Source organism: Staurois parvus, unplaced genomic scaffold (genome assembly GCF_062004578.1).
Source record: "Staurois parvus isolate SC_StPar_1 unplaced genomic scaffold, SC_StPar_1.0 ptg002193l, whole genome shotgun sequence".
Classification (NCBI taxonomy): Eukaryota; Metazoa; Chordata; class Amphibia; order Anura; family Ranidae; genus Staurois; species Staurois parvus.
Window position 1 is genome coordinate 413,149 of NW_028319989.1, and position 16,318 is coordinate 429,466.

Consider the following 16,318-nt stretch of genomic DNA (forward strand, 5'->3'; position numbering starts at 1 on the left):
GCACATAAAGTTGCACTTCATTTCTCCTGCATAAGCACCGAGTTGCTGTAATTGTAGCTCACACAGGTCTATGGGCTCCTAGTGTGATAAGCCCTGATTGGCACATATTGTATTCTGACAACCAATACTGGTGGTTGTCAGAATAGAGTGGGCACTGCCAAACAGTGACTGCAGCTGACTTGAGGAATTATCCAAATGGCGCCTTTGATTTTCAGATAGAATGATGTTGCCAACAGGGCTGCCCACTGCTACAATTTTGTCCAGTTTATCAGAAACTGGCCAAAATGCAATCATTGCATAGCCAATTTTAATAATTCTGCCCTTAGCTGGACAAGAAAACTAAAAGGATAAATTCACCGTTTGTAACATGTTACAGGTTACTAGAGATGTTAAATTTCTGTAAATTTTTAAGACATTGGAAAAAAGTTTTTTTCCTGGAAAAAAAATTGACATTTTAAATAAAATTCAGTGTGTAGTTCTACAAATTGAAAGTAAGTTTGTTACACTAGGAAAGAAATGCCCGTAGCAAAAGAAAGAAGAAATAGCGCAGGGCATACATGACTAGGCCCAGAGTGGGGGAAGGAAGAGCAGAAAGGGTTAAGGTAGCTCCAGGGGGATTTGTTATTGTTAGTGTGGGGTAGCTGATTGGTAGAGGTTGGTGTAGGTGGGGTTTTGCTGCACCTTAGGGCGGGAGGTTCTGTGAGGGGGCGTCAGTTAGCTGGACGGCAAGAGTGTGAGCTTCCCTCCCGCCCTCCCTGTTTGGGTGAGTTTTGGGTCCCTCCAGGTAGAGGGGGGGGGATTCTGTTGGTTCATGGACGGTTTGTTGGTCTTTGGCGGCGGTTCTTATTTGGACGGTAAACAACAATGGTGTGGGACCCATTCGTGGTATGGGTTGCTGCACTGCGGACGGTATGGGTTGCTGCACTGCGGACGGTATGGTTGTCTCCGAGCTGGTTCATTGCGGGTGGAGGCCTAGTGTATATGGTTGTCCGCAGGTGCATTTCGGATCATTTTGGGGTGCCTTCAAAGACCAACAACAATTCTGTGGGTTTCTGTTATAAGGAATGGTTGGTGGCGGTTGTTGGTCTTTGGAGGCGGTTCTTATTTGGAAGGTAAACAACAATGGTGTGGGACCCATCCGTGGTATGGGATGCCCGGGGACATTCCCAGTTAACCAAGGTTTAACTGGAAGGTGGTGGTGCTGCACTGCGGACGGTATGGTTGTCTCCGAGCTGGTTGGTTGCGGCTGGAGGCCTAGTGTATATGGTTGTCCGCAGGTGCATTTCGGATCATTTTGGGGTGCCTTCGAAGACCAACAACAATTCTGTGGGTTTCTGTTATAAGGAATGGTTGGTGTATTGTAACTTGAGTTGTTAATAAAAGGCCATGTTGGCCATTTACTCCAAAATTGGTGTTAAGTCTTTTGTTAGTATAATTGGTTAAGGGGAAGGGGGTTGGCACGGAACGGTAATGGTGGTAATGGGGAAGTGGACGAGCCTATCTCTGGTGCAATAGTCATGTGAAATACAGAGTATATAAAAGTATTATGCTTGAAATAAAAGTAAAGTTTATTCAGTAAATAAACCTTGCTTTTTAAAATTTTATTTCTTATTACAAATGGAATAACAAGGACTGTATGCATTAAGGACAGTTCAACTATACATGAGAACAGGTGATCACCCCCTTTCCCTCAAAAGCAACAAACCATCATCACCAAATAAACAACCATCACCCAAAAAAAAAAATCAAATTTGCCCCTTAGCACCAATAGCAGAATTTCTGGACCAAGAACTCTGAAAGGAAAAGTTACTTGCACTTTCATCATGATCCTCATCATTTAACTCCATAAAGTATTTTTTATGTCTTTAGGGCACCTCTGTTATGCAAGGGTGTGTTTTGTCATCGTTGTAGCATTTGGAAAAGAATATTTCTTCTCATGCTTTGCAAATTGCAGCTTTGCTCTAGGCAGAAATTGAACTGTGGAAATGTTTCCAAGATTTTGGTCTCACCATTTTATCTTAGAGAAGGAAAAGAAAAAACTATTTACTCTTTTACCTGTTAATTAAGAGCTCAGAGGACAGAAACTATCATCACTGTATCCCAACAATCAACCAAATGTAGGAGGTACAAGTTGGAGCACACAAGCAAACTAAACCGGAGCCTTTCCCCTGCAGTGCTCCTTGTAGCAGAAATACATATTTCTCTTGCTTGAGAATTGCATTGAGAAGTACAGTGTTACTTGAATTGTATTCCAGGATTCACTTGCCTTTAGCTGAGAGAACGTGTGATCATTTAAGACTTTACAGTGAAGTATCAGAAATCTTTCATTAAGGTCTTCATGTTATATACTTTGAATACCATGTCATAAATATATTATTTATTATTGTACAAGAACATATTCCACGCTCTTTTTTTTTTTTTTTTAAATGTTTCAGAAAAAAAACAAATCTGGCTTTGGAAAAAGATGAAAAAAACCCGTTTTTTTACTAATTTGTCCCTTTTTTCCAGGCCCTCCTATCTCTGCATGTTACACTTGTAAACAAGGGAGTAACATGTAACATGCTACTGACCACGCAGCCCCCACACCCTCTGGAGCCCCTGTTGTGACAGTGGACCGGGGATCGTCTCCTCGCACCCACTGTCACAATTATTTTTAAAAATGCGCCCATGCGGGACTTTACTCATGTGGCCGTGTCATTCATGCATAGAGTTCTGTGAATAAGAGAACTGCAACTACCATCAGCCATTGCCGCTGACTGCTTGTAGTTCTCAATGAACTACCAGGGCACTGGTGAGCACTCTAGTAGTTCAATGATTATTCCTGTCATGTAGTAACTGCCTTTCGTATGAGGAGATAGCTACACTGACAGTCTGCAGGAGCCTTGCATTGCACCTGCAATCTGCTGATCGTGGGTGCAATGCTCTGCAGGCATCACTTGAGATTTTTCTATAAATTCAGCTGCTTAGATCTCTGGATATGCTTCTCATTTTAACATTGGGGCTTCATGATTAACTGCATGAACATTTTTCAAATCATAGACTGTTTGAATTTCCTACTTTTGTGACAGGTCTTCTTTAAAGCCAATTACTGGGCAAAAATATAAATTTTTTCCTAATCTGTTGAACAATCACCCTATATATCAAGGCAAATTAGTCGTAAATCATCTAGCTGAAAATTACATTCTTTACTGTAACAATCACCCTATGTACGAAAATAGTAAAGTGTTAAATTGCGCATTCACATGACATTCCTTCAACGTATTTTATAACGAAAATGTACCTATTTGTACTTGAGCTGTTGAATTGTTGCATTTACATTGTCCAATGAGAGTGTATAACCTGTGCTTTCAAGACAAGTTCAGTACTTCTATAGTTAATAATAGTAATACATTTTTTTTATCATTAAAAAAAATAGCTCAACCAGACATATGAACTGGTATTCCCCTAGCATTAGAACAGCAACTGTATAGTCTTCCTAATATGTTTATTAGAGATGAGCGAATTTCTCAAAAATTCGATTCGGCGAATTCCAGTGTGAAATTCGATTCGATGCGAATTTCTTCGCTACGAAGATGACTTATAAAAAGGGTTTCTAGGCTTCAGAGAGCCTTTAAATTAGTGCAGAACACTGTACCTTTAATTTAAATGCCCTTGGAGATGAGGAAAGAGAAGGAGGATGAGAAGGAGGATGAGAAGGAGGATGAGAAGGAGGATGAGAAGGAGGATGAGAAGGAGGATGAGAAGGAGGATGAGAAGAAGGAGAAGGATGAGAAGAAGGATGAGAAGAAGGAGAAGGATGAGAAGAAGGATGAGAAGAAGGAGAAGGATGAGAAGAAGGATGAGAAGAAGGAGAAGGATGAGAAGAAGGATGAGAAGAAGGAGAAGGATGAGAAGAAGGATGAGAAGAAGGAGAAGGATGAGAAGAAGGATGAGAAGAAGGAGAAGGATGAGAAGAAGGATGAGAAGAAGGAGAAGGATGAGAAGAAGGATGAGAAGAAGGAGAAGGATGAGAAGAAGGAGAAGGAGAAGGATGAGAAGAAGGAAAAGGAGAAGGATGAGAAGAAGGAAAAGGAGAAGGATGAGAAGAAGGAAAAGGAGAAGGATGAGAAGAAGGAAAAGGAGAAGGATGAGAAGAAGGAAAAGGAGAAGGATGAGAAGAAGGAAAAGGATGAGAAGAAGGAAAAGGATGAGAAGAAGGAAAAGGATGAGAAGAAGGAAAAGGATGAGAAGAAGGAAAAGGATGAGAAGAAGGAAAAGGATGAGAAGAAGGAAAAGGATGAGAAGAAGGAAAAGGATGAGAAGAAGGAAAAGGATGAGAAGAAGGAAAAGGATGAGAAGAAGGAAAAGGATGAGAAGAAGGAAAAGGATGAGAAGAAGGAAAAGGATGAGAAGAAGGAGAAGGATGAGAAGAAGGATGAGAAGAAGGAGAAGGATGAGAAGAAGGATGAGAAGAAGGAGAAGGATGAGAAGAAGGATGAGAAGAAGGAGAAGGATGAGAAGAAGGATGAGAAGAAGGAGAAGGATGAGAAGAAGGATGAGAAGAAGGAGAAGGATGAGAAGAAGGATGAGAAGAAGGAGAAGGATGAGAAGAAGGATGAGAAGAAGGAGAAGGATGAGAAGAAGGATGAGAAGAAGGAGAAGGATGAGAAGAAGGATGAGAAGAAGGAGAAGGATGAGAAGAAGGATGAGAAGAAGGAGAAGGATGAGAAGAAGGATGAGAAGAAGGAGAAGGATGAGAAGAAGGATGAGAAGAAGGAGAAGGATGAGAAGAAGGATGAGAAGAAGGAGAAGGATGAGAAGAAGGATGAGAAGAAGGAGAAGGATGAGAAGAAGGATGAGAAGAAGGAGAAGGATGAGAAGAAGGATGAGAAGAAGGAGAAGGATGAGAAGAAGGATGAGAAGAAGGAGAAGAAGGAGAAGGATGAGAAGAAGGAGAAGAAGGAGAAGAATGAGAAGGATGAGAAGAAGGAGAAGGATGAGAAGGATGAGAAGAATGAGAAGGATGAGAAGGATGAGAAGAATGAGAAGGATGAGAAGGATGAGAAGAATGAGAAGGATGAGAAGAAGGAGAAGGATGAGAAGAAGGATGAGAAGAAGGATGAGAAGAAGGATGAGAAGAAGGATGAGAAGAAGGATGAGAAGAAGGATGAGAAGAAGGATGAGAAGAAGGATGAGAAGAAGGATGAGAAGAAGGATGAGAAGAAGGATGAGAAGAAGGATGAGAAGAAGGATGAGAAGAAGGATGAGAAGAAGGAGAAGAAGGATAAGAAGGATGAGAAGAAGGAGAAGAATGAGAAGAAGGAGAAGGATGAGAAGAAGGAGAAGGATGAGAAGAAGGAGAAGGATGAGAAGAAGGAGAAGGATGAGAAGAAGGATGAGAAGAAGGAGAAGGATGAGAAGAAGGAGAAGGATGAGAAGAAGGATGAGAAGAAGGAGAAGGATGAGAAGGATAAGGAGAAGGATGAGAAGAAGGAGAAGGAGAAGGATGAGAAGAAGGAGAAGGATGAGAAGGAGAAGGATGAGAAGACGGAGAAGGAGAAGGAGAAGGAGAAGGATGAGAAGAAGGAGAAGGAGAAGGATGAGAAGAAGGATGAGAAGAAGAAGGAGAAGGATGAGAAGAAGAAGGAGAAGGATGAGAAGAAGAAGGAGAAGGATGAGAAGAAGAAGGAGAAGGATGAGAAGAAGAAGGAGAAGGATGAGAAGAAGAAGGAGAAGGATGAGAAGAAGAAGGAGAAGGATGAGAAGAAGAAGGAGAAGGATGAGAAGAAGGAGAAGGAGAAGGATGAGAAGATGGAGAAGGAGAAGGATGAGGAGAAGGAGAAGGATGAGAAGAAGAAGAAGGATGAGAAGATGGAGAAGGAGAAGGATGAGAAGAAGGAGAAGGAGAAGGATGAGAAGAAGGAGAAGGAGAAGGATGAGAAGAAGGAGAAGGAGAAGGATGAGAAGAAGGAGAAGGAGAAGGATGAGAAGAAGGAGAAGGATGAGAAGAAGGAGAAGGATGAAAAGAAGGAGAAGGATGAGAAGAAGGAGAAGGATGAGAAGAAGGAGAAGGAGAAGGATGAGAAGAAGGAGAAGGATGAGAAGAAGGATGAGAAGAAGGATGAGAAGAAGGATGAGAAGAAGGATGAGAAGAAGGAGAAGGATGAGAAGAAGGACAGTTCTGTGACAGTTTCTGTCTATTTCTGACAGTTCTGGGACATTCACTCCATACAGCTGTTTCAACCGCTGTATGGAGGGAATGTCATGGAACTGTCAGAAATAGACTATTAATGACAGTTCTGGGACTGTTCTTCCATGCAGCGGTTGAAACATTGTATGTATTTGTTTCCATAAATGGATCCATTTATGGAAACAAATACATACAATGTTTCAACCGCTGTATGGAAGGACAGTCCCAGAACTGTCATTAATAGTCTATTTCTGACAGTTCTATGACATTCCCTCCATACAGCGGTTGAAACAGCTGTATGGAGTGAATGTCCCAGAACTGTCAGAAATAGACTATTTATGACAGTTCTGGGACATTCACTCCATACAGCGGTTGAAACATTGTATCTATTTTTTTCCATAAATGACATTCTGCAGATACACTTAGAGGAGCGCTGCAGATACACTTTTTGCCGGCTTGGAATTAATCTTATTTTCATCCTACTTCTTCTTCTTCATCCTCATCCTCATAAGAAGAAAAAGAAGAAGTAGGATGAAAATAAGAATAATTCCAAGCCGGCAAAAAGTGTATCTGCAGCGCTCCTCTAAGTGTATCTGCAGAATGTCATTTATGGAAAAAAATAGATACAATGTTTCAACCGCTGTATGGAGTGAATGTCCCAGAACTGTCATAAATAGTCTATTTCTGACAGTTCTGGGACATTCACTCCATACAGCTGTTTCAACCGCTGTATGGAGGGAATGTCATAGAACTGTCAGAAATAGACTATTTATGACAGTTCTGGGACATTCCCTCCATACAGCGGTTTCCGGCAAAAAGTGTATGTGCAGAGTTCCTCTATTCTGCAGATACACTTAGAGGAGCTCTGCAGATACACTTAGAGGAGCTCTGCACATACACTTTTTGCCGGCTTGGAATTATTCTTATTTTCATCCTACTTCTTCTTCTTCTTGTTCTTCTTCATCCTCATCCTCATCCTCTTCTTCTTCTTCTGAGGATGAGGATGAAGAAGAAGAAGTAGGATGAAAATAAGATTAATTCCAAGCCGGCAAAAAGTGTATGTGCAGAGCTCCTCTAAGTGTATCTGCAGAGCTCCTCTAAGTGTATCTGCAGAATAGAGGAACTCTGCACATACACTTTTTGCCGGCTTGCAATTATTCTTATTTTCATCCTACTTCTTCTTCTTCTTCTTCTTCTTCATCCTCTTCTTCTTCTTCTGAGGATGAGGATAAAGAAGAAGAAGAAGAAGAAGAAGTAGGATGAAAATAAGATTAATTCCAAACAGGCAAAAAGTGTATGTGCAGAGCTCCTCTAAGTGTATCTGCAGAATAGAGGAACTCTGCACATACACTTTTTGCCGGCTTGGAATTATTCTTATTTTCATCCTACTGCTTCTTTTTCTTCTTCATCCTCATCCTCAGAAGAAGAGGATGAGGATGAAGAAGAAGAAGAAGAAGTAGGATGAAAAGAAGAATAATTCCAAGCCGGCAAAAAGTGTATGTGCAGAGTTCCTCTATTTCTGACAGTTCTCTCACAGCTTCTTCACATGTACAGCGGTTGAAACATCTGTATCCTAAATGGAAACTAATAGATACAAATTGTATCTATTAGTTTCCATTTAGGATACAGATGTTTCAACCGCTGTACATGTGAAGAAGCTGTGAGAGAACTGTCAGAAATAGAGGAACTCTGCACATACACTTTTTGCCGGCTTGGAATTCTTCTTTTCATCCTACTTCTTCTTCTTCTTCATCCTCATCCTCATCCTCTTCTTCTGAGGATGAAGATGAAGAAGAAGAAGAAGAAGTAGGATGAAAAGAAGAATAATTCCAAGCCGGCAAAAAGTGTATGTGCAGAGTTCCTCTATTTCTGACAGTTCTCTCACAGCTTCTTCACATGAACAGTGGTTGAAACATCTGTATCCTAAATGTAAACTAATAGATACAATGTTTCAACCGCTAAACATGTGTTCCTTCTGTCAGAGAACTGTCAGAAATAGCGGAGCTCACTGCAGGGACACTTTTGCCGGCTGATCGGGAAATGTTCGATTCGCGCACCCGAAGTAGGCAAAATTTCGGTTTCGCCGCGAATCGAATATTTCCTGAAATTCGACTCGAATTCCGGTTCGCCTGGTTCGATTCGCTCATCTCTAATGTTTATACCAGCCTGCATTGAAGAGTACTTTAAGAGGGGTTACCCTAAAAAAAAAAAAATTGGGGTCCAATGGTGGGTTAGTTCTGGTGGGATGAGTTTTTTATTTGAAAAAGAATTGTTGTACAGTTTTAGCATAATGAAGAACTACTGCCAGCAGATTGGCTTGCTGGGTAAAAATCTTGAAATATTTATATTTACTATACAAGTGAGACTGGGTGGCCATTCACTGACTCCTGCATTCATCTGGTGCACATAATTCTATAGTGTATAGGGTGAAAGTAATTGTGGAATATAGGGCGAATACTGTCAAATATTATTTGGGCAATGATAGAAAAGGTTTCAATGGGTAAATATCCCACTAATCCTTAAAAATGGACACTTCAAAGTGTATTTCTTTTTTGCAGTTAAATTTGAGAAACCCCACTATATTTTGTGTTGGCATAGTACAGCATACTAAAAAATAAGTTTTTAAAAATACTTTTTACCTTTTTAAGTTATTTGTAGCAGCATTATATATAGAACTCTATAGGCAGTTTATATGAATTATTGGGGTATTTTAGTCAATGCTCATGTTTCAGGTGGAGTTCAGTAATATTTAGGCATATGAAAGGTCACATATTAATGATAAACCTAATTGATAAGCAGCACTACTCCCTAAGGAGTCGCTAGAGCTGCACAGCCAGGCAACACACATTTTCTTTTTAGTTTTATTAGTAGTATTGAACTTGGATGGGGATGAGGGATACATGGGACCCCCAAGGAACTGTTCACCTGAAGACAACTCCCTGAAACTATGTACAAGTTCTCAGAAGGGTTTCTCTTCTTTGGAGATCTATCCAGCCTCTCCTAGCATACCACCTCAGACCCCCAGATGAAATCTCCTCTTCACCCAGCTGCCTGAGGGAATCCCTGGGCAAGAGGACTCAGAATTTGCCAATTTATGATCAGCAGTCCCAGATGGGGACTCCCAGGCTGTACACTCCATTCTGCGCCCTCTATATTCCACCCAAACTCTCCCTGGTGCTGAGCAGGCCCAGTCATTCCGAGGGGTGCCCTGATCGCATGCAAAGCCTCCTGTTTTACGGGATTGGTCTGAATTCGTTAAGAGTGCAGACCAGCTCCTTTTCACCCCCACCCACTGAATTCCCCCCCCCACACACACACACAGTGTTCTAGAGACTTCTTCAAGTCTCTAGATCAGGGGGGGCTGTTACTCTAAAGAAAAATAATAATCTAGGAGGGTGCTACAGCTGCAAACACACAATTGATTGTTTACTATAATGTGTATGTCCACCATAACTGTACAATGTCTCTTCGCACAGGTCTCTAATGCTACCGGAGAGATGAAAGTGACGCGTGTGGCTGATGGTGGTACCTTCCGTAAGGAGCAGCTCATTTCAGATGACTGCTTCATCCTGGACACAGCAGGAAAGATCTACGTCTGGAAAGGTAATTCCAGATGACTTGTAAAATTGCTTTAACTCCACATTTATTTCCTTATTTAGCCATACATACTTTGAGGCAGTCTCTTGTATTTGGAGTCAGAGGCCCTCAATGTCACACCATTGCTGCACTGTCAATTTCCTAGCCTTATGTTAAGAAAACACACGCTTCTCACAGCTCATAAGTGTGCATAATGGTATCAAAAAACAGAGCACACGTCTAAATTCCTCTTATCTAAAGAGTAACATTAAAATGGGGTCTGCCTGGTTTCGGCTTGGTGGACCAAGAGTACCCCAGTTCCCATAATGAGTCTTGCACTGGGAGGATCAGGGCCAGGGTCCTTTCTATTTGGAGGAGGACCATGTGTACACCTTGCGCACTTTTTTGTGATTCAGTTTTTGTGTGCTCACTTTTTTTAATCGCACCTGGTTTTTAGTTTCGAGTGTGCTCACTGGAATGTGGTAAAAGAAGCAGTGTCAGTAATGTATTAGGTTTTTTGGGGTTTTTTTTCATTCAGATTAACAACTGAGGAACATTTTAAGTATACATTTTAATAAAGAACTCCAGGCAAAATTTTTTATTTTCCCATGCATTGGGGCTGTGCCCACACTGAATGGGTTAACTGCTCCTTTTTGTCTATGGTTGAGGAAAGAGAAGATATACTTACCTAATCTGACGATACTCAGAGCGCAAGATCTGTTCCCACGACTCTTTCCCCCGCGGAGGTTTTCATTAATGGATATTACTGGCGACATCACAACCACAGACCTGCTCTGGATGTGAGGACAGCAGGAACCATCCACCACTGGACATGGGGGAGCACTGTTTTGTGGAGGATCAAAGGATTGGATAAATATAGCTTTTTCTTGCGGCCCTGGACAAAACGAGCAGTTAACCTATGCAGTGCGGGCACAGCCCCACTGCATGGGAAAATATGCTTTAAGCTTTTAACTCCATAAATTTACATGCACAGGTTTCCCCCTGTCTGTTACGGGAGTTGTCCCCTTGTAAACATCATCAGGGTGTCGGCATGGGCAGACCTCAGATGGCCATCTTGACATATGTAGCGCTACCCCCTTGAGGGATGGTGGGTCCCCCTAAACTCTGAACAGCCAGGCAACACACATTTTCCACACTCTCTCTGAGTCAGTAAAACAGTCCTTGAGCTTGTTTTTGTTGTGTTTATTAGGGGGTAACAACATGGATGGGGTCTAGGAGTATACGGGATGCCCAAGTAACTGTAGACCTTTCAGGACAACTTAACAAAATGTACAAAAATGTGGACAAAAATCAGCAACAGTCCTTGTAAGGAGCACAAAGTCCCTTTGATGAAGCTCCTTAGACCCCAGATGAAACTTTCATCATCCATGCAGCTGTCCTGAGGGGCAAGAATTTCCAAGATCTAAAACAGAGTAGTTCCAGAAGAGAACTAGTTGGGTATTGCACCTGACCGCCATCTGCCCCTCTGTGGCCCAGGAGGTGTAGAAGTACTCACACTGTCCTTTTCCTGTAGTTTTGCTGGTGGTTTCAGCTGTTTTCAGGCTTTAGGCTGGGGTGACTCCTTCCCTGCTGACAGGCTGTCTTTCCTAGGAGGCTGTGGTATGGTGGAGATCCTTCTGTCTGCTCTAGCCTGTAGGTAGGCCCCCTCCCAAGCTCCATGCTCCAGCACCTGCTTCAGTCCACCTTCCACCGGAATTCAACAACTCCCCTGTTCTCTCCCATTCAGTTCAGGCTCTCTATTTAAGGGCTGTTCCAGTCACCATGTCAGCCAGGTTCCCCTAAACATGCAAAGCCAGGCCTCCTCCACCCCTTTTCCAGAAATTTTCAGCAGTTTCTTGAAAGGTGGGAGAGCTCCAGCAGCCCTGACCTGTAGAGCCTCCCAAACTGCCTGAGGTAACCACATTGCCTCATACCCAAGCTGACTCCTCCCAGGCAGCTAACAAACCTCTGACTAACTACAAAAATCCTATCTACCTAGAGGGCGCTACACATTGAACCTCACATATAGGGTCTCCTACGCTATTCAGGCACTCCTGGAGTGAATGCTAGAGCAGGGCTAAAGATCCTGCTGGCGCTAGCTAGGGAAAGTGAATAGTGAAGGTTTAGGTTCCTGGTGAGTAGGGTCAGCTCAGGGAAAAGGCCTGTCTTGAAGAAATATCTCACTATCTGGACTAGGAATATGGGGTTCCCATGTACAGAATTTTAGTGCCACCCTGGTACACAGCAAACTGTCACCCCTCCAGCAGAGACCATCCGCTGGTGATACAGACCTGATGACACTGTATACATATCAACTGCTAGATTGTCTTATACCAGTGCCTGTTATAACTATCTTTATTCATTACTGATAACCTGTATACAATGCACTAGGTAAATTAAAAGATCAAGAACTGGTGTGGGTGGTCTGTACCTTACTAGGTACCCTCAGCCTAGGCCACACCTACCAGTGGAGCTAATCTTCAGGGTACTTTATATGCAGAAAACAGAGACATGAAAAGCTACTAAGGGCTGTAAACCAACTAGGACAAAAAAAAATTCAACTTGAATGTGACTTACAGCAACTATTATAATGTAATCAAACATCCTTTTTTTTTTATCAGGTAAAAAAGCAAATAAGGAAGAACGGGAACAATCTCTAGCAACCGCTGAAAAGTTCATAACTCTCATGAAGTATTCAACTAAAACACAGGTAAGACAGGAATTTCCTTCTCTTATTCATCAGTTCCTTTTTTTTTTTTTTTTTTTTTCCCCCCTCTCTCTTTCAACTGGAGCTCATTGGTAAAGTAAATACTGTACATCACAAAGTAAAATACATATGTGTGAAGGCCACAATCCTATAGGGTTCTTTCACACTGACGTTCTGATAGTGTCCACCTGCCCGTTTCTCAGGCAGACCCGATTGGAACCTTCATTCTCCTCTATAGCGCGGCGGGTGTTTACACCCTCAGACATCTGATCCACCAAAAAGAGATAGATGGGGATCCAATTCTCCTTTCATCTGTTGGATCAAGCTGGATACAAAATGGACAGGCGATCCATTTTCATCCACCCGCCCATTGAAGAGAGTGAGGTGCTCTGTGTCTGCTCTGCAGCAGCGGAGCAGATACAGAGCTGTCATCTGCTTGCTCAGCGGGCATTAGCGGAGAGATCCCCCGCTTAGCATGCGGATCCGCTAAATGGATTCACCCCATGTAAAAGGACCCTTTTTAATGAGTCAGTTTCAATGCACTAAAACAAGCATGCATCCCTGGTGCAAGAGTACTTAAAGGATAAGGTCAGCTTTAAAATAAATAAATGTATGATTTTGCAATTCAGACTGCAGAACATTGCACACATGATCAATGGATCATAGATGCAATGTTAGGCTTCTGCAGAGGCTGCTGAAAGCTGTCTGCCTGTATTCCTCAGATGCAGAACTTGTCCTACCAAGGAGCTGATTAGCACTCTGGTAGTTCATTAAGCACTACAAGTCGTCTGCCGCGGTGGAGACTGTAGTTCATTCATTTACAGATCGGTAAATAAATGATGCGGTCATATGGGCAGAGTCCACACTCTTTTTAAAGTGTGACAACATCTGTGGGGAGACGGTCCCCTGCCCACAGTCACTGGGGGGGGGGGGGTTAGTGGAGTGTGGGCAGCTGCTGTACTGTAACAGGTTACATTATAAAGATGGGTGTGTAGCGCTCACCCCTGAAAGGGCCTGCCAAGTTGTTCCAGGTTCTCTTCCCAAGCTAGTGTATTGGCAGCCAGGCAAAACACAACACTCTTTTGACTCAGTGATCAGTCTAGGAATATCTATTAATGCTTTTTAGGAAGTTAGACTTGGATAGGGTTCGGGGAGCTGTGTAATAATCCAAGTACACTCTTCACTTTGTCAAACTTCTTAGTACAGTCCCTCTAGGGAAAAGCTAGGGGCTTGAGTAGTACTGAGCCACCATAAGGAATGTCCCAATCCAATCAAGCAATGGTACTGATGCACAAAGGATAGAAGCAGCAACCAGTTCCTAGAATCCTACACTCGGGTCTGTACTCACAGTGGCGCTGGATACTTGGATGCGATGCTATGCAATAAATGTAAATTGCACCCCAACATACACTCTACAGTGTATTACAACACCCAGTTACATAGGCCCTGCACCATTTGCAATGTGATGTATAAGTTTTGCTTAACACAACATGTCTTAACCCTTTCACTGCCAAAGATGTATGCCATACATCGGCAGCAGTAGGGACTTTTACACGCATTCATTATGCACTGTGTAAATCTGATAATTTGGCTGTCAGATGGAAGCTATAGGACAGCTATTCAGTTGGCTGTTATACAAGCTAAAGCCCGTGTATACAAGGCCCAGTCACAGCCATCATTCCTATTAATATTTATGGTAGTAGATATTTGATAGCGACTAGATCTGCTAGCAAACTAGAACTTGAAGGATGCATTAAAAGGCAAGAATAAAGCTGCTAGAAGCTTGAAAAATGCTTTGTAAAAACCTATGGTGAATATTAATCTTATTCATGCTGAAAGCCCACCTTTAGTTGGTAATAAAATAGCAGCAATTACATAAATTAAAAAATGTGGCTCTAGCAGGTTCACTGCGCTGTGATCAAGGGCAATCCTTTTTGAGGTTCATCAATGGGATCAGTCAAGCCCCTTCCCCCCGTGAGTGCAGGTTATCATGGCCCTTCCCTCATTGGGGGCATGTCAGCACAGCATCCTGCCCTCACCTTACATACATACAGAGACGGGTGAACATGTTATTTCGATGACACTCTGTATGATTGGGTACTGCCTACCACCAGCAGCGGAAGAGGACCCTGCAAACCATGTGGCTGGTCTTAAATAATGGAAGTTTCAAAAAGTGTGTGTCAGGGCCCTCCTATTCCTCTTGTATTTAGCTGTATTGTCTCCCTTTATATTGTAAAGCACTGAGCAAACTGTCGGCGCTATATAAATCCTGTATAATAAAATATATGGTTGTTTCAAGTGAATTTTTCCTGAGAGTATGGAAGCGGTCTTTGCTGACCTCCTTTTTGAAAGTGATAGGGGTGGACTGACCATTCGTGCACTTGGGCACGGCCCGAGGTCAGTAGGGGGTCCCTTGAGATGCCCCTGGTACCTTTTTTCATAGGCTTTTTTGGGTGTGGGTGAGGAAACAGGGGCCCCATGATTCCCCTATTGCCCGGGGGCCCCATGAGTTGTCAATCCACCCCGGTTATGGGGTCATGTTGATCCCATGTATTCAATACTGAGCCACTGACCTATAACATCTATGTAGATGAGAACAACCAGAAAATCCTAATCTGCATACATGCTCCGAGTTACGCTGGCCATAGGAACAGACTTCCCAAGTCCACCCAATTAAAGTGGATAGAGCAATTCTCTTCCTTATGTTATTGTATTCTGACAGCAGGGTCTCTTCCATGGTTAGAATACACTGAGCAGTGCACCAGCTGATTGGCTGCATACGCTAAACACACACAAATTTTCCAGAAACTCCTGTTTGAGAGGAGTCAATCACTAGGGCAACGGGAACCGGCCACCGATGGATCTTAATTCGGTCAGACCCTGCTGAACTGGCCAAATTTTGATCCATCTATAGCCAGCTTTAGGTGACTCAAGTCCTGAAGCCATCAGATCCATATGACAGTCAGGTTGTCAGCATTTTCAGTAATGGCAGCCACCATGTTTCTCTCAGGAAAGGTTTTCTTTACAGATTAAGACTAAAGCCAAGTGGTGTTTTTTTTTTTTTTTAAATGACTTCTTTGCCTTTGTCTGCAGGTCCAGGTGATGTCTGAGGGTAACGAGTCACCTCTCTTTAAACAATTCTTCGGAAACTGGATGTGAGTGACTGGCCTTAGGCTCCACTGAGCTATAAGATTTCTCCTCTACCCCCCAGTGCACATGCTTCACTACCAGGTCAATTTTGTAATAAGGTTAAGCCCCCAGCTGCCAGGTGAGAAACTGTGCTACCTTCTCCGGTTGCAGGGAAGGGCTCAGAATGCCTCGCGCCAGAAGCATGTATTCTGTCACATTAAAAATGTATTGCAACTCACATATAAAGTTCATGTTCACTGGGCTGAAACGCATTTGGCTTGTACCTAGCAGCTGCAGATAAAAAGCAACGTGGACACCAGTATCCCTCTGAGTATTATTAACAATACACCGGCGTGAAAGAGATCACCAACCTAACACTGCACACATCGCTGAACTGTCAGTCACAGATCCTCCTAACCTCTCCTCCCTTTTCACTTCTTTTCTGCAGTTTTTAATTTTCAATATATATATTTTTTACACTATTAGTAAGTCACTTCAGTGACAGCTTTGAGTCTAACATCACATTGAAGATTGTGGCACCCGATGCCAGGCTCAAGGCTTTTGGATATCTATGCAATGAAGGCTTTAACAGGTAAATAACATGCAGCTATAATACAAGGAGTAGTGGTGGTCCTCAGAAGTCCAAAGAATCAAGCCAAAAAGGTAAAGTAAAGACCCAAAGGATGGCTCAGTGTCCACCAGAAAAAGAATGGCAGGAGAGCCCTTATTGGGTACAA

The 16,318-nt window shown here is 42.6% G+C and overlaps 1 protein-coding gene across 2 annotated transcripts in view; it reads left to right on the forward strand.

The window, feature by feature from the left end:
* The window catches only part of CAPG (capping actin protein, gelsolin like), a 56,515-nt gene extending 40,615 nt beyond the window's left edge, over positions 1 to 15,900 (forward strand). Inside the window, exons 8-10 of one of the 2 annotated variants that reach the window (XR_016309188.1) lie at positions 9,646 to 9,775; positions 12,369 to 12,455; positions 15,546 to 15,900. Coding sequence is in view for 1 of the 2 variants with exons in the window: in XM_089665445.1 (XP_089521571.1) it covers positions 9,646 to 9,772; positions 12,367 to 12,455; positions 15,546 to 15,611 (282 nt within the window). In the remaining variant the exon portion in view is untranslated. Of the gene's footprint in view, positions 1 to 9,645; positions 9,776 to 12,366; positions 12,456 to 15,545 lie in introns of both variants that reach the window. The other variant, XM_089665445.1, reaches the window with a different exon arrangement.
* The last annotated feature ends 418 nt before the right edge of the window (positions 15,901 to 16,318 follow it).